Below are 23687 nucleotides of genomic sequence, written 5' to 3' on the forward strand. Positions count from 1 at the left end.
CAGTAGCTACATATTGTCCTGTATAATCAAGATGTGTAGTTCTTGTTTTGTTCACGCTGTGTTAGTGGGAGACATACTATCAGCTGATGCAGTAGCTACATATTGTCCTGTATAACCAACATGTGTAGTTCTTGTTTTGTTCACGCTGTGTTTGTGGGAGACATACTTACTATCAGCTGATGCAGTAGCTACATATTGTCCTGTATAATCAACATGTGTAGTTCTTGTTTTGTTTACGCTGTTTTATTGGGAGACATACTTACTATCAGCTGATGCAGTAGCTACATATTTGTTCTAAATTTTCTTTGTTTTTCCTTCGATTGCATATTATAAAAGTAAATACATAAAATTTAATACTAGTGTCTAGATATACCACACCCAAACGAATCTGACCTGTTTTATTTCTTTTATTCAAGATTACCAGTGTTTACCAGAGTTTTCACATGTAATTATTACTTATTAAATCTCAATTGGATAAACCAGTGTTTTGACTTTGTTTTGACTATCTCTATGTCATACATTCTTTCACTTCATTGTAGTCAAAACAAAAACTCAATTTATCGCCTCTGATAGGAGCACATGTTGTTACACAAATAACACAAATGAACCAGTTGAGTTTAGTCAACTTGAAAACCCACCGAAACAAACATTTTTGCCTCAAATGTATTATAAAGTGCTCTCACATTGAAACACTCTATTGAAGCGTGTTGACATAGCAGGCTGAAAACAGAACAACAAAATCTTAAAATTAACTCCGTAATATGATAATTTCACTGAAAAGATGTTTAATAAAAGTATTGTTTGAAAAAGAGATTAAGTGCCTTGGACAAAAGATATATTTTGACACCTAATCTTTGAGTATTACATTTATGATCTTGTACATAGTATCTGTATTTTGACAACTAAAATTGAAATGTATATGACTTAACCATTGAATGGTGCATGGGAATGGTTACATAATATCACCTTGATTATATCACGGTACAATGCTATGTAACACCAGCTGGAGATGAATTAAAGTTCAATGTTCCACTTTTCAAACTTGTAGTTGCAGTCATGACTGATAAAACCACTGAGTTGGCATGCAATGATGGTTCATTGCCCAAACAGAGATCCCAGTGATGACAATCTACCATATATTATACTGTTCTTTGTTATATCTCACACAGTGGCTATGATAAATCTTCATCATCAAATAGGTCATCAAAATCTAACAAAAAAAATAATAAATTAGTCATTCAATAGTATTGTCATAAGAGACTTCATCAAGTGACAATTCATCTCATGACACACTCCTCATTACAGACTTCATCAAGTGACAATTCATCTCATGACACACTCCTCAATAGAGACTTCATCAAGTGACAATTCATCTCATGACACACTCCTCAATAGAGACTTCATCAAGTGACAATTCATCTCATGACACACTCCTCATTACAGACTTCATCAAGTGACAATTCATCTCATGACAAACTCCTCAATACAGACTTCATCAAGTGACAATTCATCTCATGACACACTCCTCATTAGAGACTTCATCAAGTGACAATTCATCTCATGACACACTCCTCATTACAGACTTCATCAAGTGACAATTCATCTCATGACACACTCCTCATTACCGACTTCATCAAGTGACAATTCATCTCATGACAAACTCCTCATTACAGACTTCATCAAGTGACAATTCATCTCATGACACACTCATTACAGACTTCATCAAGTGACAATTCATCTCATGACACACTCCTCATTAGAGACTTCATCAAGTGACAATTCATCTCATGACACACTCATTACAGACTTCAAGTGACAATTCATCTCATGACACTTCTCATTAGAGACTTCATCAAGTGACAATTCATCTCATGACACACTCCTCAATACAGACTTCATCAAGTGACAATTCATCTCATGACACTCATTAGAGACTTCATCAAGTGACAATTCATCTCATGACACACTCCTCATTACAGACTTCATCAAGTGACAATTCATCTCATGACACACTCCTCATTACAGACTTCATCAAGTGACAATTCATCTCATGACACTCATTACAGACTTCATCAAGTGACAATTCATCTCATGACACACTCCTCATTACAGACTTCATCAAGTGACAATTCATCTCATGACACACTCCTCAATACAGACTTCATCAAGTGACAATTCATCAAGTGACAATTCATCTCATGACACACTCCTCAATAGAGACTTCATCAAGTGACAATTCATCTCATGACACACTCCTCAATAGAGACTTCATCAAGTAACAATTCATCTCATGACACACTCCTCATTAGAGACTTCATCAAGTGACAATTCATCTCATGACACACTCCTCATTACAGACTTCATCAAGTGACAATTCATCTCATGACACACTCCTCAATACAGACTTCATCAAGTGACAATTCATCTCATGACACACTCCTCATTACAGACTTCATCAAGTGACAATTCATCTCATGACACACTCCTCAATACAGACTTCATCAAGTGACAATTCATCTCATGACACACTCCTCATTACAGACTTCATCAAGTGACAATTCATCTCATGACACACTCCTCAATACAGACTTCATCAAGTGACAATTCATCAAGTGACAATTCATCTCATGACACACTCCTCAATAGAGACTTCATCAAGTGACAATTCATCTCATGACACACTCCTCAATAGAGACTTCATCAAGTAACAATTCATCTCATGACACACTCCTCATTAGAGACTTCATCAAGTGACAATTCATCTCATGACACACTCCTCATTACAGACTTCATCAAGTGACAATTCATCTCATGACACACTCCTCAATACAGACTTCATCAAGTGACAATTCATCTCATGACACACTCCTCATTACAGACTTCATCAAGTGACAATTCATCTCATGACACACTCCTCATTAGAGACTTCATCAAGTGACAATTCATCTCATGACACACTCCTCATTACAGACTTCATCAAGTGACAATTCATCTCATGACACACTCCTCATTACCGACTTCATCAAGTGACAATTCATCTCATGACACACTCCTCATTACCGACTTCATCAAGTGACAATTCATCTCATGACACACTCCTCATTACAGACTTCATCAAGTGACAATTCATCTCATGACACACTCCTCATTAGAGACTTCATCAAGTGACAATTCATCTCATGACACACTCATTACAGACTTCAAGTGACAATTCATCTCATGACACTTCTCATTAGAGACTTCATCAAGTGACAATTCATCTCATGACACACTCCTCAATACAGACTTCATCAAGTGACAATTCATCAAGTGACAATTCATCTCATGACACTCATTAGAGACTTCATCAAGTGACAATTCATCTCATGACACACTCCTCATTACAGACTTCATCAAGTGACAATTCATCTCATGACACACTCCTCATTACAGACTTCATCAAGTGACAATTCATCTCATGACACACTCCTCAATACAGACTTCATCAAGTGACAATTCATCTCATGACACACTCCTCATTACAGACTTCATCAAGTGACAATTCATCTCATGACACACTCCTCATTAGAGACTTCATCAAGTGACAATTCATCTCATGACACACTCCTCAATAGAGACTTCATCAAGTGACAATTCATCTCATGACACACTCCTCATTACAGACTTCATCAAGTGACAATTCATCTCATGACACACTCCTCATTACCGACTTCATCAAGTGACAATTCATCTCATGACAAACTCCTCATTACAGACTTCATCAAGTGACAATTCATCTCATGACACACTCATTACAGACTTCATCAAGTGACAATTCATCTCATGACACACTCCTCATTAGAGACTTCATCAAGTGACAATTCATCTCATGACACACTCATTACAGACTTCAAGTGACAATTCATCTCATGACACTTCTCATTAGAGACTTCATCAAGTGACAATTCATCTCATGACACACTCCTCAATACAGACTTCATCAAGTGACAATTCATCTCATGACACTCATTAGAGACTTCATCAAGTGACAATTCATCTCATGACACACTCCTCATTACAGACTTCATCAAGTGACAATTCATCTCATGACACACTCCTCATTACAGACTTCATCAAGTGACAATTCATCTCATGACACTCATTACAGACTTCATCAAGTGACAATTCATCTCATGACACACTCCTCATTACAGACTTCATCAAGTGACAATTCATCTCATGACACACTCCTCAATACAGACTTCATCAAGTGACAATTCATCAAGTGACAATTCATCTCATGACACACTCCTCAATAGAGACTTCATCAAGTGACAATTCATCTCATGACACACTCCTCAATAGAGACTTCATCAAGTAACAATTCATCTCATGACACACTCCTCATTACAGACTTCATCAAGTGACAATTCATCTCATGACACACTCCTCATTAGAGACTTCATCAAGTGACAATTCATCTCATGACACACTCCTCATTACAGACTTCATCAAGTGACAATTCATCTCATGACACACTCCTCATTACAGACTTCATCAAGTGACAATTCATCTCATGACACACTCCTCATTACAGACTTCATCAAGTGACAATTCATCTCATGACACACTCATTACAGACTTCAAGTGACAATTCATCTCATGACACTTCTCATTAGAGACTTCATCAAGTGACAATTCATCTCATGACACACTCCTCAATACAGACTTCATCAAGTGACAATTCATCTCATGACACTCATTAGAGACTTCATCAAGTGACAATTCATCTCATGACACACTCCTCATTACAGACTTCATCAAGTGACAATTCATCTCATGACACACTCCTCATTACAGACTTCATCAAGTGACAATTCATCTCATGACACACTCCTCAATACAGACTTCATCAAGTGACAATTCATCTCATGACACACTCCTCATTACAGACTTCATCAAGTGACAATTCATCTCATGACACACTCCTCATTAGAGACTTCATCAAGTGACAATTCATCTCATGACACACTCCTCAATAGAGACTTCATCAAGTGACAATTCATCTCATGACACACTCCTCATTACAGACTTCATCAAGTGACAATTCATCTCATGACACACTCCTCATTACAGACTTCATCAAGTGACAATTCATCTCATGACACACTCCTCATTACAGACTTCATCAAGTGACAATTCATCTCATGACACACTCCTCAATACAGACTTCATCAAGTGACAATTCATCTCATGACTGGATTGACACACTACTCATTACAGACTTCATCAAGTGACAATTCATCTCATGACACACTCCTCAATACAGACTTCATCAAGTGACAATTCATCTCATGACACACTCCTCATTACAGACTTCATCAAGTGACAATTCATCTCATGACACACTCCTCATTACAGACTTCATCAAGTGACAATTCATCTCATGACACACTCCTCATTAGAGTCTTCATCAAGTGACAATTCATCTCATGACACACTCCTCATTAGTGACAATTCATCTCATGACACACTCCTCATTACAGACTTCATCAAGTGACAATTCATCTCATGACACACTCCTCATTACAGACTTCATCAAGTGACAATTCATCTCATGACACACTCCTCATTACAGACTTCATCAAGTGACAATTCATCTCATGACACACTCCTCAATACAGACTTCATCAAGTGACAATTCATCTCATGACTGGATTGTCACACTACTCATTACAGACTTCATCAAGTGACAATTCATCTCATGACACACTCCTCAATAGAGACTTCATCAAGTGACAATTCATCTCATGACACACTCCTCATTAGAGACTTCATCAAGTGACAATTCATCTCATGACACACTCATTACAGACTTCATCAAGTGACAATTCATCTCATGACACACTCCTCATTACAGACTTCATCAAGTGACAATTCATCTCATGACACACTCCTCATTAGTGACAATTCATCTCATGACACACTCCTCATTACAGACTTCATCAAGTGACAATTCATCTCATGACACACTCCTCAATACAGACTTCATCTCATGACACACTTCTCAATACAGACTTCATCAAGTGACAATTCATCTCATGACACTCATTACAGACTTCATCAAGTGACAATTCATCTCATGACACACTCCTCATTACAGACTTCATCAAGTGACAATTCATCTCATGACACTCCTCATTAGACTTCATCAAGTGACAATTCATCTCATGACACACTCCTCATTAGAGACTTCATCAAGTGACAATTCATCTCATGACACACTCCTCATTACAGACTTCATCAAGTGACAATTCATCTCATGACACACTCCTCAATACAGACTTCATCAAGTGACAATTCATCTCATGACTGTGGAATGACACACTACTCATTACAGATTTCATCAAGTGACAATTCATCTCATGACACACTCATTACAGACTTCATCAAGTGACAATTCATCTCATGACACACTCCTCATTACAGACTTCATCAAGTGACAATTCATCTCATGACACACTCCTCAATACAGACTTCATCAAGTGACAATTCATCTCATGACACTCCTCATTACAGACTTCATCAAGTGACAATTCATCTCATGACACACTCATTAAAGACTTCATCAAGTGACAATTCATCTCATGACACACTCCTCATTAGAGACTTCATCAAGTGACAATTCATCTCATGACACACTCCTCATTAGAGACTTCATCAAGTGACAATTCATCTCATGACACATTCCTCATTACAGACTTCATCAAGTGACAATTCATCAAGTGACACTCCTCATTACAGACTTCATCAAGTGACAATTCATCTCATGACACACTCCTCAATACAGACTTCATCAAGTGACAATTCATCTCATGACACACTCCTCATTAGAGACTTCATCAAGTGACAATTCATCTCATGACACACTCCTCATTAGAGACTTCATCAAGTGACAATTCATCTCATGACACATTCCTCATTACAGACTTCATCAAGTGACAATTCATCAAGTGACACTCCTCATTACAGACTTCATCAAGTGACAATTCATCTCATGACACACTCCTCAATACAGACTTCATCAAGTGACAATTCATCTCATGACACACTCCTCATTAGAGACTTCATCAAGTGACAATTCATCTCATGACACACTCCTCATTAGAGACTTCATCAAGTGACAATTCATCTCATGACACACTATCAAGTGACAATTCATCTCATGACACACTCCTCATTACAGACTTCATTAAGTGACAATTCATCTCATGACACACTCCTCATTAGAGACTTCATCAAGTGACAATTCATCTCATGACACACTCTTCATTACAGACTTCATCAAGTGACAATTCATCTCATGACACTCCTCAATACAGACTTCATCAAGTGACAATTCATCTCATGACACACTCCTCAATACAGACTTCAAGTGACAATTCATCTCATGACACACTCTTCATTAGAGACTTCATCAAGTGACAATTCATCTCATGACACACTCCTCATTAGAGACTTCATCAAGTGACAAATCATCTCATGACACACTCCTCATTAGAGACTTCATCAAGTGACAATTCATCTCATGACACACTCCTCATTAGAGACTTCATCAAGTGACAATTCATCTCATGACACACTCCTCATTACAGATTTCATCAAGTGACAATTCATCTCATGACACACTCATTACAGACTTCATCAAGTGACAATTCATCCCATGACACACTCCTCATTACAGACTTCATCAAGTGACAATTCATCTCATGACACACTCCTCATTAGAGACTTCATCAAGTGACAATTCATCTCATGACACACTCTTCATTACAGACTTCATCAAGTGACAATTCATCTCATGACACTCCTCAATACAGACTTCATCAAGTGACAATTCATCTCATGACACACTCCTCAATACAGACTTCAAGTGACAATTCATCTCATGACACACTCTTCATTAGAGACTTCATCAAGTGACAATTCATCTCATGACACACTCCTCATTAGAGACTTCATCAAGTGACAAATCATCTCATGACACACTCCTCATTAGAGACTTCATCAAGTGACAATTCATCTCATGACACACTCCTCATTAGAGACTTCATCAAGTGACAATTCATCTCATGACACACTCCTCATTACAGATTTCATCAAGTGACAATTCATCTCATGACACACTCATTACAGACTTCATCAAGTGACAATTCATCCCATGACACACTCCTCATTACAGACTTCATCAAGTGACAATTCATCTCATGACACACTCCTCATTAGAGACTTCATCAAGTGACAATTCATCTCATGACACACTCTTCATTACAGACTTCATCAAGTGACAATTCATCTCATGACACACTCCTCATTAGAGACTTCATCAAGTGACAATTCATCTCATGACACACTCCTCATTAGAGACTTCATCAAGTGACAAATCATCTCATGACACACTCCTCATTAGAGACTTCATCAAGTGACAATTCATCTCATGACACACTCCTCATTAGAGACTTCATCAAGTGACAATTCATCTCATGACACACTCCTCATTACAGATTTCATCAAGTGACAATTCATCTCATGACACTCATTACAGACTTCATCAAGTGACAATTCATCCCATGACACACTCATTACAGACTTCATCAAGTGACAATTCATCTCATGACACACTCCTCAATAGAGACTTCATCAAGTGACAATTCATCTCATGACACACTCCTCATTAGAGACTTCATCAAGTGACAATTCATCTCATGACACATTCATCATTACAGACTTCATCAAGTGACAATTCATCTCATGACACTCCTCATTACAGACTTCATCAAGTGACAATTCATCTCATGACACTCCTCAATACAGACTTCATCAAGTGACAATTCATCTCATGACACACTCCTCATTAGAGACTTCATCAAGTGACAATTCATCTCATGACACACTCCTCATTAGAGACTTCATCAAGTGACAATTCATCTCATGACACACTCTTCATTACAGACTTCATCAAGTGACAATTCATCTCATGACACTCCTCAATACAGACTTCATCAAGTGACAATTCATCTCATGACACACTCCTCATTAGAGACTTCATCAAGTGACAATTCATCCCATGACACACTCCTCAATAGAGACTTCATCAAGTGACAATTCATCTCATGACACACTCCTAATTAGAGACTTCATCAAGTGACAATTCATCTCATGACACACTCCTCAATAGAGACTTCATCAAGTGACAATTCATCTCATGACACACTCCTCAATAGAGACTTCATCAAGTGACAATTCATCTCATGACACACTCCTCATTAGAGACTTCATCAAGTGACAATTCATCCCATGACACACTCCTCAATAGAGACTTCATCAAGTGACAATTCATCTCATGACACACTCCTCAATAGAGACTTCATCAAGTGACAATTCATCTCATGACACACTCCTCATTACAGACTTCATCAAGTGACAATTCATCTCATGACACACTCCTCAATAGAGACTTCATCAAGTGACAATTCATCTCATGACACACTCCTCATTACAGACTTCATCAAGTGACAATTCATCTCATGACACTCCTCATTAGAGACTTCATCAAGTGACAATTCATCCCATGACACACTCCTCAATAGAGACTTCATCAAGTGACAATTCATCTCATGACACACTCCTCATTAGAGACTTCATCAAGTGACAATTCATCTCATGACACACTCCTCATTACAGACTTCATCAAGTGACAATTCATCTCATGACACACTCCTCATTAGAGACTTCATCAAGTGACAATTCATCCCATGACACACTCCTCAATAGAGACTTCATCAAGTGACAATTCATCTCATGACACACTCCTCAATAGAGACTTCATCAAGTGACAATTCATCTCATGACACACTCCTCATTACAGACTTCATCAAGTGACAATTCATCTCATGACACACTCCTCATTAGAGACTTCATCAAGTGACAATTCATCCCATGACACACTCCTCAATAGAGACTTCATCAAGTGACAATTCATCTCATGACACACTCCTCAATAGAGACTTCATCAAGTGACAATTCATCTCATGACACACTCCTCATTACAGACTTCATCAAGTGACAATTCATCTCATGACACACTCCTCATTAGAGACTTCATCAAGTGACAATTCATCCCATGACACACTCCTCAATAGAGACTTCATCAAGTGACAATTCATCTCATGACACACTCCTCATTAGAGACTTCATCAAGTGACAATTCATCCCATGACACACTCCTCAATAGAGACTTCATCAAGTGACAATTCATCTCATGACACACTCCTCAATACAGACTTCATCAAGTGACAATTCATCTCATGACACACTCCTCATTACAGACTTCATCAAGTGACAATTCATCCCATGATACACTCCTCAATAGAGACTTCATCAAGTGACAATTCATCCCATGACACACTCCTCAATAGAGACTTCATCAAGTGACAATTCATCTCATGACACACTCCTCATTAGAGACTTCATCAAGTGACAATTCATCCCATGACACACTCCTCAATAGAGACTTCATCAAGTGACAATTCATCTCATGACACACTCCTCATTACAGACTTCATCAAGTGACAATTCATCTCATGACACACTCCTCATTAGAGACTTCATCAAGTGACAATTCATCTCATGACACACTCCTCAATAGAGACTTCATCAAGTGACAATTCATCTCATGACACACTCCTCAATAGAGACTTCATCAAGTGACAATTCATCTCATGACACACTCCTCAATAGAGACTTCATCAAGTGACAATTCATCTCATGACACACTCCTAATTAGTTAATGAACGAGTCATTTTGATTTATAACATGAAGTAGGGTTCTGCTCAGCCTGATTTGAGTGCAGGTCGCTAATTAATATTCATCATATCATGGATCATTAATATTCACGAGCTAATTAATATCAATTTTTCCAATCTACTAGCTATGATTTAAATACTTTAATTATTTAAACTTTTATTTATTTTAAATATTTCAATGTAAAATTAATCTGCTTTAATAGAAGTGAACAAATATATACACTTTATCTTCGCAATCACAGCTAAAATACGTATTTTGAGACATTGACCTCTGACAAAGAATGGCAGAACGACTTCATTCTAATGCATGTTCATATGTGCAACATGATGTCGGTCAAAGATGTAGCTTTAGAACCACATTCATTTTAACAATCTGGAATACAAAATGACTGACATCGAGGTCCCATAATGTTCACTATACATACACAATTTGACTGAAATCTATCCATAAATGACCAAGATCTCAGATATGGTTATTGAATGAAAAATCTGGTTATTGATTTTGCTGAATTTTTGACCACCATTTGGCCATCTTGAATCAAACAAATACACGTTCATATGAGTAACATGATTTATGATGCGTCTATAAACGTGATTGGTCAAGGCATGTAATTCATATGGCTCCATAAGAGCATTTTCAATCCAATCTGAAAATCAAAGAAAGCTTAGAAAGAACTCCCATGTGCTGAGAGTATTGGAAACACATTAAATATAATTCGAAATTACTTAGCTGAAAACTAATTATGCAAATCAGAAAATTAATATAATAAGATTTGAGTGTAAAACTAATGAGGTCTGCGCAATGTAACAGAAAATCTATGTCTCCAAGTTTAATTGAAATGTGATTAGAACCAAAAAATTATGAATTATTATGCTTATTAGGGAATTAATATGAACAGATTTTTACCCCAAACTAATTAGGTTTGTACATTGTCCTAGAGCATCTTTGTACTAAGTTTCATTGAAATGGAATAATTAGTACCGTGAAAACTCCAAAATTTCGACCCCTCTAAAAATTCGACCGCCTATTTATTTGCCGGGTTTCGGTGTTTTATTTACCTCCAAATTTTCGACTCCACTAAAAATTGCCGACTCATTCTTATTCGAAAATTGCGACCAGTTTTAGTTTTCCCCCAAACGAAAAAAAACCCGATGTGAGCGTTCAAACGGGACCTTCCTCGAAGGCATGAATCCGGGTTTCTGATTGACTGAGAGATTTTTATTTTATTGGTAACGAAAATATATTCTAAATAAACGAAGTTTCAAATAAAAACGAACACAAAAATCTCGGCATGCTGCGTTTCTGAATTGTTGATTATTACTGTACTCAGTAGTGATTATAATAATGTACACAAAATAAATTTGTTGAATGGTTATGAAATACAAATAAAAGTCAACTTAGTTTCATCGTAAGCGAATGATTCCGGTCTCGTATAAACATTTGATGCTGTAGGATATCCGCCATGTTCTCTTAGGTCAAATGGGTCAAATCGCTAATTAACCAATCAAAAAGCTGGATGATGCCAACGTGTTCAAATTACCATAGCTTATTTAAATATGTTAATGTTATTGAACGCAATGCGGAAGAGATTGACGTTGTAGTACGATATTTTGGCTTGGATTTTGATGCGAAAACGGCATGATTTTTTTTAAATAAAAAAATTAGTTGTTTTTAAAAAATAAACTGGTCATCTGAAGAATAATTTAACATTGTTCACAGTGATAACAGCTCATTCTCGAAAGGAAGCTTACCCGCTCACGCTAGTCACGATAAAAATCATACACGTGTACTCTTGAATAGACAGACGTCAATGACTACGGTAAAACTTACTCTATTTTAGCCGGCAGGATTGATTGAAATGTCCGAAAAATGACGCCAAAATACACCTTAAAAGTCCCATTTTATTTTCTTAAATCCCATTTTATTTTTTAATCCAAGGGCGAATTTACGGCAGAATTTGGTCCCTCAAATAAGGGACACGTGAGCTTTGATTCTAACCGGATACATTGCACTGGGTCGGGGAGATAGTTTGCTAAACTTCCATGTATCTTTTGTCCAATGGGTACCTGTACTTCGAACATCGCAAGTTTTCCTAGGTAGTGCGAGACAGCTTTGTCTTTTGACCTATTAGTTTTGTGCTGACCTCTTCTCCGCGTCTTGATGTTTTGTTTTGCTTGTCATAATACTCACTGATTGATGACTTTGTTTAGATTTTGAGTTACAACTCGGCCACGACCTTTGCTTTTACCGTGAAACATGAGGAAGTTTACGTCAATTGACGGACATTGCATTTTTTAAAAACTAATGAAGCACACTGTCTATCATCCCCATTTTTTCATTTGCTGATTTCTATTCTGAAAAATTCGACCGTCCGAAAATGCACCTTAATTTTGACTCTAAAAACACGTCACATTTCTAACACCAATTATTTAAAACCGGTCGAAATTTTGGAGTTTTTACGGTACTTTAGATATCAGTGTGAAAGCTTAAAATTGGTTAATTATGTAAATTAGGTAATTAATATGTACAGATTTTAACCCACAATTATTCAGGTCTGTCTATTGTCCTACAGCATCCATGTACATTCATTGATATGTGATGTATAGTACCTGAGATATCAGTGTGAAAGTTGGTTAATTATGCAAATTAGGTGATTAATATGCACAAATATTTACCGGAAACTAATTGGGTCTGCATAATTCTAGATTCATTGAAATGTGATGATTAGTACTTTAGATATCAGTAGAAAAGCTGAAAATTAATTATGCAAATTAGGTAATTAATATGCACAATTATTTACCCTAAAACTAATCAGGTCTCTGCATAGTCCTAAAGGATCTATGTACCAAGTTTCATTGAAATGCGATGATTAGTACTTGAGATACCCGTGGAAAAGCTGAAAATTAACTAATTATGCAAATTAGGTGATTAATATGCACAAATATTTATCGAAAACAATCAATCTCTGCATAGTCCTTGAGTATGTAAGTACCAAGTTTCATTGAAATGTAATGCTAACTACTTATACCAAATGCTGAAAATTAATTAATTATGCAAATTAGGTAATTAATATGTACTGATATTACCATAAAAACTATCAGGTCTGTGCAGTGTCATATGACATCTATGTACCAAGTTTCATTGAAATGTGATGATTAGTACTTGAGATATCAGTGGAAAAACCGAAAATTGACTAATCATTATGCAAATTAGGTAATTAGTATCCACGGATTATTACCAAAAACTAATCAAAACCTAGCATTAGTTCAGAGCATCTATGTACCAAGTTTCATCAAAATCCAATGAGTGGTTGTTTAGATATCAGTGGAACAGTCATGGAACCACTAAAAAATAGCTAATTATCATGCAAATTAGGTAATTAATATGCAAGGATTTTTACCAAAAATTAATCAAATCTGCGCATATGTTCAGAGCATCTATGTACCAAGTTTTATCAAAATCCAATGAGTGGTTCTTTAGATATCAGTGGAACAGTCATAGAACAGCTAAAAATTAGCTAATTATCATGCAAATTAGGTAATTAACGAGCATGGATTTTTACCAAAACCTAATCAAATCTGCGCATTGGCCCAGAGCATCTATGCACCAAGTTTCATCAAAAACCGATGTATGGTTCTTGAGATAGCAGTGGAACAGTCGGACACACATACACACATACACACACACATACACACATACACACACACTAACTGCAAAGACTCCCATTTTGTGCTTCGCACATGGGAGTCAAAAACAAAATGAAGTGTATCAAGATCTCATGTCTACAGTTTGTACCAAGTTAGAATGAAATCCATACATACATGACCGAGATCCAGTTCAGGAATGGCAGAAGTGATTGATTGTGATGAATTTTAAAAATAAAAATGGCTGCCATTTGGCAATCTTTAATCTGATTGTGAAATGTGATGCATGGATAGTCGATCCATAAAGAACAAGCCATACATGACACAGTCCCCAAATCTAAGTCATGTAGATTTTAGTCCCCGTTCGGACGAAGTCCGAAAACTGGGACTTGCATGTATAATTCGGTCTCCGTCCATCCATGCGTCTGTCCAGAGTCATATCTCAGAATCCCTTGGACCGATTCTGTTCATTCTTTGCATGTGCCTAGTACTTTACGTGGGACATATGCACATGCAGTGGTTTAGCGATTCGATTCAAAATGGCCGACTGGCAGCTATCTTGTTTTTTGAAAATGTTGTATTTTGGACATGCTTTGTAAGTTGTCATTCAAACTTGGTACATAGATTATACATGTTAGGATACATGTCCATGACGATTTATTTCGCAATTGGATCACAGATGGTCGAATGGCAGGCATCTTGTTTTTTTTTTTATGCGGTATCTTGGATGTGCTCTGTCAGTTTTCATTTAAATTTGGCACATACATGTACTTTATACATGTTAGGATGCATGTCCATGACAATTTGTTTCAAAATCTGGTCAAGGATGGCCGATTGACAGCCATCTGACTTTTTGGCCTTACTACTATATTTCCACAATTTATGTACCATTTTCATTCGTATTTAGCACATACATCACACATATCAGTGTGTTCCATAATCAGATCATATTACTACATGTACTACACGAAATGCGTTTTTTGATGTAATTAAACAATCTGATGTATACGCCACTTGGAACTCAAGTTTCAAGGACACGCTCGCGACAACCCCTTCGCTTTAATACATGTATGACAAGCACAAAGAGGACTTTCAAAAATTTTACGGGGACTGTGTCATTTTCAATGACTTGTGTTTATATATGTAATAATACATATTAGTACAAGTACTTGTCCATACTGAGAGGTATTGCCCTAGAACAGCATTCATTAAAACATGGCCACCAGTCAGCCATTTTGATTCAGCTCCAGAAACACATACCAGATTCGGCTAATACCCTGCCCATCCTAAACCCCGCCCATGGGCGATGTTTCAAATAGTGGGCGATGTTTTGGTGCACACATGGCCTGACTGAACCAATAAACATTTTTACAGACCCCAATTTTCCCGTCTGACATCTTGTATCGAGCGTGCTATTTCAAATATGACGCTAAAATAATTCACTGTGAAGTCAAAAAGCATTAAAACTTCAATAAAACCAATGCTGTATACGAATTGTTGTTGCGTATTATGATTCGTTAAAATACATTTCATTTATGTTTATTACACTCGAATAAAGTCTACGCTTGAAAAGAATGTTATTTACAAAGTTTAAAATATCCAAGGTTTCCGGATTCCAGCCTCTTGGTTGTTATCAGCAATGTTTCATCTTTGTCTGTATCGCATTCCGGTAAACAAGAAATGGGCGAACTAAAATGTCTCCTGCGTTTCACATGCTACATGATTATTAAAACACTGAGTTAAGCGGTCATGTACATTCTATAAATCTAACCTTGTACACATAATCTTGTACTGACGCAATTTTTGTCCAAAAAAGACGTTCCCCTTCAGTTAACCCCAGTTAACTCTTCGCGTTCATGGTATTTGTGAGAGTTGAAAGATTTTTTGAACACATGACAAGTAACTATCTTGATTTGCGTCAAGCTGGATGGCCCAAAATTAAATATCAGTGCGTAAACTCTTGAGGTCATTGCCCAATGCCGCACGTAATTCAAACGCGTGGTTATTAGAGTCCAGTCGAAATGTACGTGAATATTGCGATCGAAGTGCGCTGTCCAGAGTTTATTATATTATAGTAAAATTTAACTTGACACATGGTATGGTTTATATTACACGTTCACCATTGGAACATCAATGAATCACAAGTAAATTATTTTCTCGACTTTCCGTAGATACCCGACTACTATCGTTTTTAATGATTTAAATGTGCCCATGTTTATGTTTGCGTAATTATTACGAATGCAACGCATTATCAAGTCGGTAATATTGAAATATTCACAGACCCAATACCCTAACAATAGTAAAAATTAACTTGAGTTTGCGTAATTATCATGAAAGCAATACATTACAAAGTTGAAATATTCACAGCTGGTACAATATTGTAAACAAATTTGCATAATTAGAAAAGCAGTGCACCAAGTAAACGACGATGACATATTCAAAGCCAGTACAGAGTTGCATACAAGTTGCGTAATTACAGTACCGTCGGATATAATAACAATTTTACTAGATCAACGCGCGGACCACAAAAGAAAAAGGTTGCCAAGGTAACGCGCCAGTACAGTGCGTCACTTGGGGCCAAACTTCGGTCAACACACACTTGATGCCAGCATCGCCGCGCAGCAAGTTTCGCAAAGTATTTGAAGTTCAATTGCTTCCCAAAATGATGTCGCTGATCACCCAGTTGTCGCAGCGTGTGTTGTGTCATGTCCATGATGCACCTCGTTTCGACTTTGACTTGCTTTTGCTTCTTAGTGCATGTTCTTATTCACGTAACATGCGACCTCTCACCAATGTATTAAAATACTTTGAATTTATACTTTGCATGATTATATTTGGTCAACGGGAAACATTATTTTTTCTAGACAATTATTATCAACGCAGGGTTATTTTTCCAGACAAGATGGGCCTCGTAATATCTACCAAAAGATCGCCCGGGCGATCTTTTGGTCCACATTTTTCCAAAAACAAAAATCAAATCCTCCATAAGATTGCCCAGGGCGGGGTATCAGCCGAATCCGGTACATTTGTATATCTATGACATGATGTATCATGAATATTTGAATATTTAAAATTTGAGCATCAGTCAAAGCATGCCAAAATATGGCTCTAGAATCGCATTCATTAAAACAATATTCATCAAGAATGCATAATTATTTTACTGAACATCAGAGTAGTCATTTAAGGATGCGGTAGAGTTATCATGCTCTAAAAAGTAAAAACTGTTTTCATGGGGAAAAGTGCTTTGAAGCATAGCAAATTATATATTTTCTTGAAGCCCTTGTTCCTGGCTTTTTGAAAAAAATGATTTGCGACATGTACCACGAATTAGTCACGTGATTACTAAGTAAACATAGAGGTGTTATTTTGAATAAAAATGAGTTTTGTATAAAAAACGTAGGGGTTTTGTAGAAAAAGAAAGCTGAAAAATCAAGGCAGCATCAGCCCCGTCAATGCCTCGAGTGTTAGAACATGGATCGCATATTTGTTTACAATTATATCAATTTACATTTTTAGACAAGGAATTTAAAAGCCTTTTAATTTTCATTGCGAGGAGTTATCATAAAATGCTTCAAGGGTTTTATTCTGTGCCAATACGTCATCAATGTGTGTGAATTTCATGAAAGTAGGTCAATTTCCGACGACGCACAACTCACTTGAATGACCTCTATGGCGCCAGATTTCTTCTGCCAGAAAACGCCAAAAAACAAAACATTTGTCACGTTGCGCTAATTTTGGACATTTGAAGCATCAGATTGACTGATGTTTACAACAAAACACATAACATGAAGTCACTTAGTAGCCTTGCAGTATTAAAATCCAAAACTATAAAGTTTTGGGTCCGTATTCGTCCCCCGGATTCATCCTCCAAAAAGAAGCAAAGTTGTTTCAGTACACAGCGCCCCCCCCCCCACACCATGTGCGTTCTTGCTAAAAAATAATAGGCCCCTAGGGCTGGCAGCACATTGCCAAACCATACCCCCCACTGTAAATTTAGTACCCCTAGAGCAGACATGATATTGAAGAAAAAAAAAACACCCCCTATTGCAGACATTTATTGAGAACATCCTACTCCTATTGTGAGCATTCTCTGCCAATTTTTTGTCACTCAAGTAGGGTGTGATCAACTCAAACAAGCTATGGTCTAGGGCGGTGTATGGGAGTGGTTGTTGCAAAAGGGGGGGCCTACAGCGGGCGCATCAACCCTGTAGTTAATTCCTGGGGGCCTATTGCAGACATTAGAATTTTAAAGGCAGGCCCGCTTTAGGAGGTTAAAAACACCCCCTTTCCCCGCTAAATTTGGAAAGCACAAGGGGTAGTAACGGCATATAGAGTGACGCCCCCGGAACAGCGGCCCAGCATAACGTTGAACAGTTAGAGAGATAAATGACGTCATCTTATTATATATTCAAATCATGTTTACATGCGAAGCGTGGTCTGTAAAACAAACGCTTGCCTAGTAACCGGAGAAAGAGGTCGACATGCCTAAACACCAACCCCTAGTGCTAATTAACTCAACAACATCCGACGTTATGTCTTGTACAACTTCGGAAACGGCGTTCTTGTACGGACCTTTGTCGATTGGTGGCCCGGCGGCAATCCCACATCACCGACCTTTCCCAACTGCTCGTCCGACCAATACAGATTTTCAGATGATATTAAATTGTCTGCCCGACTTTTTGGAAGATGAAAATTGATCATGTTTGCTGACGAAATTTTACCCTCTTGGTTTGAATACTCAAACTTGATGTGTGAACCCCATTGTACTGCCGGCAATGCGTTTCTGTTACAGGTAAAGTTTCGCTTCCTCTGAACTGCGTTTTGAGTTTTTCCTTGGGGTCCTCTTTTTTGTTTCATGATAAATCTTCGAAACAACGAAAAGATGCAGCAGTCATAGTAGAACTAGAGATTTCGTTTCTGTTTGTTCGCAGTGATTGATCAGGAGCCGGAGTAGCCCTGAGTACAGTCCTGTAGGTTGGCCTCCTTTCGCTGATAATTCGGCCCCCACAAGATCAGCGGAAGAAGGCCAAACTACAGGACTGTACTCGGGGCTAGAACCGGAGTTGATATGACCGCGTCGTCTTCAGTGTGCACTGTTTTCGTCGTGAAGGGATTATGCAAATTACGCAATAAGTCAATGTTATTGTTTGCGTCCAGACTTATCTCTTTTATTTTTTAAAAAAAGGTATTCTAGATGTGTTTCAGTTTTAATTTTAATAAAATTATGAGCCCAATAAATTTACAAAAGTAATAACTCAAAATTCACGAAAATAACTCTACCGCATCCTTAAGGTGTACAGATACAGATTCTTGGGTACTTGTGTACATTTTTTTGTTTTGCTTTTTTCATATTCAGTCTTGGCTCTTGACTTTGACATTGGATGTTTCAATGTTAGAGCTCTACCAGAACTTGAACATATGTTTTTAAAACATAGTAAACAGATGCAAAAATATTTCCTTTTGAATGATTTGCAAGGTTGTACATTAATTGTAGTGGTTTAACTAAAGTTTGTCAAAACAAAAAGTTATGACAGAATGTCCATATTATATACAATGTTTGGCACTTATTCAATTCTGGTCAAGTATTTCACACTTCACATATCAGAAAACCAAAAGTTTTACAAATAAAGCAGAATTTTTTTTGTTCCTAATGACACTACTACTAATTTGAACATTTCAGATCAAACATACAAAAAGTTTCAAACACCCTGACAGCCTCAAAAACCATAACAAATAATACGCACAATCACATCATAATTAATCCCATACGCATATATTACTTTTCTAGATTTCAAAATCCTTTTATGAGTATGTGCCCATGAACCTGCATCAATATCATAAGCCATGTTGTTTTTTATGTTTGATATGTGCTGTTTGATAGCCAGTCAAGCCATATCACATTAATCAAAAACTACATGTATGACCAGGAACACATTTGATTGCTCATTAGGTATTTACCATTAAAGAAATCACCATGTACAGCCTTTTCATTGGCAGCTAAATCCATCAAGAGTCCTGCTGAGCCACCAACCTGTGAACACAATGAAGATAACATTTGATGTAATAACTGTATGTGTATACCCTGAAACATGTAGCATTAACACCATTGATAATTATTATTTTACAACAATTTTATATGCTGTTTGTAGTATAACCAAAATAGAGAGCGCAATAATTTGGCAATTATTATTTTTGTCATTTACTTCTCAGTTAACAAAATAGGCAATCTATGATGAAATCGTTAATGGTGAAAATACTGGAATGGTATATTAATATGGTAAATGAAATGAAATACAACACTATAAACCACTCTGAATATAACTGATGTACAGGACTTTCCTGTCATATAACCGGATTCAGTCGTAAATTGGACATTAAAAAAAGATTTCTCGGTCCCATTTCATTTTTTTAAAACCCCAAATTATCGTTTAACAGCCCAGGGTAAATTTATAGCAAAATTCGGTACTATGGAAAGTTTTACAGAACTTATGATTATCGTACTCGACCGCGTTAACGCCCATGCCCAGGCAAGCGCCCAACCCCCCAATTTTGCGCAATTTTTATATTTGGGGCCACATTCGACAAAGCGCCCACCCCTTTAAAATGCAACTAATTTAAAACTTGGTCTTGCATAACGAATCTTGGTAATCGTTTTTATATGATACAGCGTGGATATCGACCGCTGTGAACATGTTGTGAATGCATAGAACACGATAACCATGCATAAACTACGCTTCGACAATGACCTGTTAATATATAACAGTGTTCTCCCCAGGCCTTTCAAGCACTGCGGGCCCGCGTCGCTTAGACAAACAGCCGCGTCGCTTTTGTTTCGCCAGCGATCCTTGAAATCCTGCCCGCGATGCTTATTCACGTTATATTGTTTACAAGTGTCAGCCTCGTCTAGCACATCTTTAAAACAATAACATGTATTGATCGAAAGGTAATCCAGCCTTTGTACATAGTTAGCCTTACAAAAACAGTGATAAAAACGGAAGTCTACAAGAAGTTACCAAGTCTATCAAGGGTGCGGAGCAGGCAAACCCAAAATACTAGGGTAGTAATAATTTGCCCATTGCGTCGGGATGGTCTATCCCGAGTTGCTGCACTGCGATTAATTGCGTTTTTACTACTTCATCGCCAGTGACACTAATTACCAAGAATTAAAAAAAACAAGTGAAATTAAGTCGCATCGGAAAAAAAAACTGTAAATAAATCGAAGTAAAAATTATTCAACTGCAGACGAGACGGACAAGGAAAAAACGAACCCTGACCTCTAGAAATACCTCATTCATAGTGCATCATTACCGAGGAACGCCACCCTAAGGCGACAGACGTAACGCATGTAGTGACATCACAACCGATGCATGCTGGGTTACAACGGATATTTTGATTGAGGTAACAAAGATGGCGGCGCAGAGTGCATGTTTTTCCGCGATGTTTAAAAACAACATGAAGTTGGCGATTTTGATGTAATTTCTAAGTTAATCATCAATGAATCGTTTTAATTAAGCAAACATTCTAAGTTTGTGTATTTTTAAACAAAAAAGTCAGGGACTGATGATCGCAACAGCAGCGGTGAATACCCGTTCAACGCAATGCCGTCAGCTGACAATGTTACGGTGATCGTAGCGTTACACAAATAATAGATAGATCAATGAAAAATCACTGACTTTAGTTTTGAAATGCCGTTGTAGAAAAAAAATGTCATTATTGATTTATTAATTTCTTCATACAGATTTTACAAATTTAACAAATTTTACAAATCCCTGCCCTCACACAAATATTTGCAATTACTGTTTAACAAAGTTCTGATATATCAACTAAGCATGTACAATTGAACTTGCCCTGCCAACCATGCTGGGATGTTTCTGGCCATTCATTCGACTCCTGTCCAAAGCCCCGAGTTAATTATATTCACCCATGTCACCAGAAAAACAATAGTTGGCATGCAAGAAGTACAAGGTACTTTGTTCCAGGGTAATCATATTTTGTGGTATATATCAGGCATGTCAGTAACTAGTAAATACGATTGGCCTAACCATAGTACAAACAACACACAAACATAGAAAATCACGCTGCACAAGATAATAAGACTGACCAAAGGCAATGGGACGAAAATGGGACAAAAAAGAATTGAATGTGATTCCATTCAAAAGTTCACAACATCGTCATTCTCATTAAATGAAAATTATCATCCACGAAAAGTGTCCACTTGAAATTAACTTTTAAATTTGTGTGTTGAAAATGGCAGAACTTTGTCAAAAGTAGTAAATTGAGATTTTAAAAATTGTCAATATGATGTATTCCCAGTCTTCATAATCACATCAGCACATCTTTTTATCTCCATGGTTCAAGCCTTGTGACCTCAAACGCCTGTATAGGGAGCTTGTCATTCCATAAGCTATACTTAATATTACAATATAGGTATCTGCTATATAGCTTTTATTACTATGGCAGTATGTAGAAACCAGTGAACAATCAGTGATAATGATCTTTACAACATACAAGGAGTGAAGGACCATGAAATGGACAATGACACCCAATTATATTATATGAAAGGTTTAATCATGGATATAAAAAGTCTCTTTTTATTTCCACGGTTTGATGAAATCCACATCGAATGAGAGATACAAAAGTATTGAGTTGCTGTAATTCTGTAGCTCCTGCTGGTTTATATCTGCAAATGAAAGAATAATTGTCGGCAGATTGAGACCAACAAAAACTGCAAAAATAACAGCAGACATAAAACATCTGCTTACATCTCCAAAATGGGCCTCGAAATATAAGCGCCATACCTCTTCCAAATCGACGTAAGGACCACCTCCCTCTGGAAACATCTCATCGGCCACGATTGACGGCTTCATCACGCAAAATTATTCAACAAGGTAAGACAAACCACACGACACAATGTGAACCTCATTCACTTCGAGCGTTTTCGGATTTACAATCGTGTAATCATGTGATCGGTAGACGAAATTTACTTCCGTGTTTTAATTTGATGGACACACTCCCACCGGAGACGAGAACTAATTATTGGTTCATCTATTTATTTGAAAATAATCCAAACTAGTAATTGATGTCACCTCAAGATAAGTGATAGATTAGCAACCTAAACGATTCAAATCGCAGTTAAAATGACAGGATTGGTACTTTTTGCCAAAGAAATGCTGAAAGATAGCACAGAGGTCAGGGTGG

At 37.2% G+C, this 23687-nt stretch overlaps 1 protein-coding gene across 2 annotated transcripts; it reads right to left on the minus strand.

Moving 5' to 3' along the window:
* Window positions 1-389: 389 nt before the first annotated feature.
* LOC144355664 (COP9 signalosome complex subunit 9-like) lies at window positions 390-23649 on the minus strand. 2 transcript variants are annotated; one of them, XM_085502321.1, is made up of 3 exons: window positions 23288-23649; window positions 20448-20520; window positions 390-1210 (listed from the first exon to the last, which is right to left on the minus strand). In XM_085502321.1, exons 1-3 carry the CDS (start codon window positions 23354-23356, stop codon window positions 1173-1175), a joined length of 180 nt encoding a protein of 59 aa, XP_085358447.1. In that variant the 5' UTR covers window positions 23357-23649; the 3' UTR covers window positions 390-1172. The 2 variants fall into 2 exon arrangements, with proteins under 2 accessions (XP_085358447.1, XP_085358442.1); XM_085502316.1 differs by having other exon boundaries at window positions 23252-23639.
* Between the last annotated feature and the right edge of the window lie 38 nt (window positions 23650-23687).

This window comes from Saccoglossus kowalevskii, chromosome 1, assembly GCF_978046115.1.
Source record: "Saccoglossus kowalevskii chromosome 1, keSacKowa6.1, whole genome shotgun sequence".
Taxonomy (NCBI): domain Eukaryota; kingdom Metazoa; phylum Hemichordata; class Enteropneusta; family Harrimaniidae; genus Saccoglossus; species Saccoglossus kowalevskii.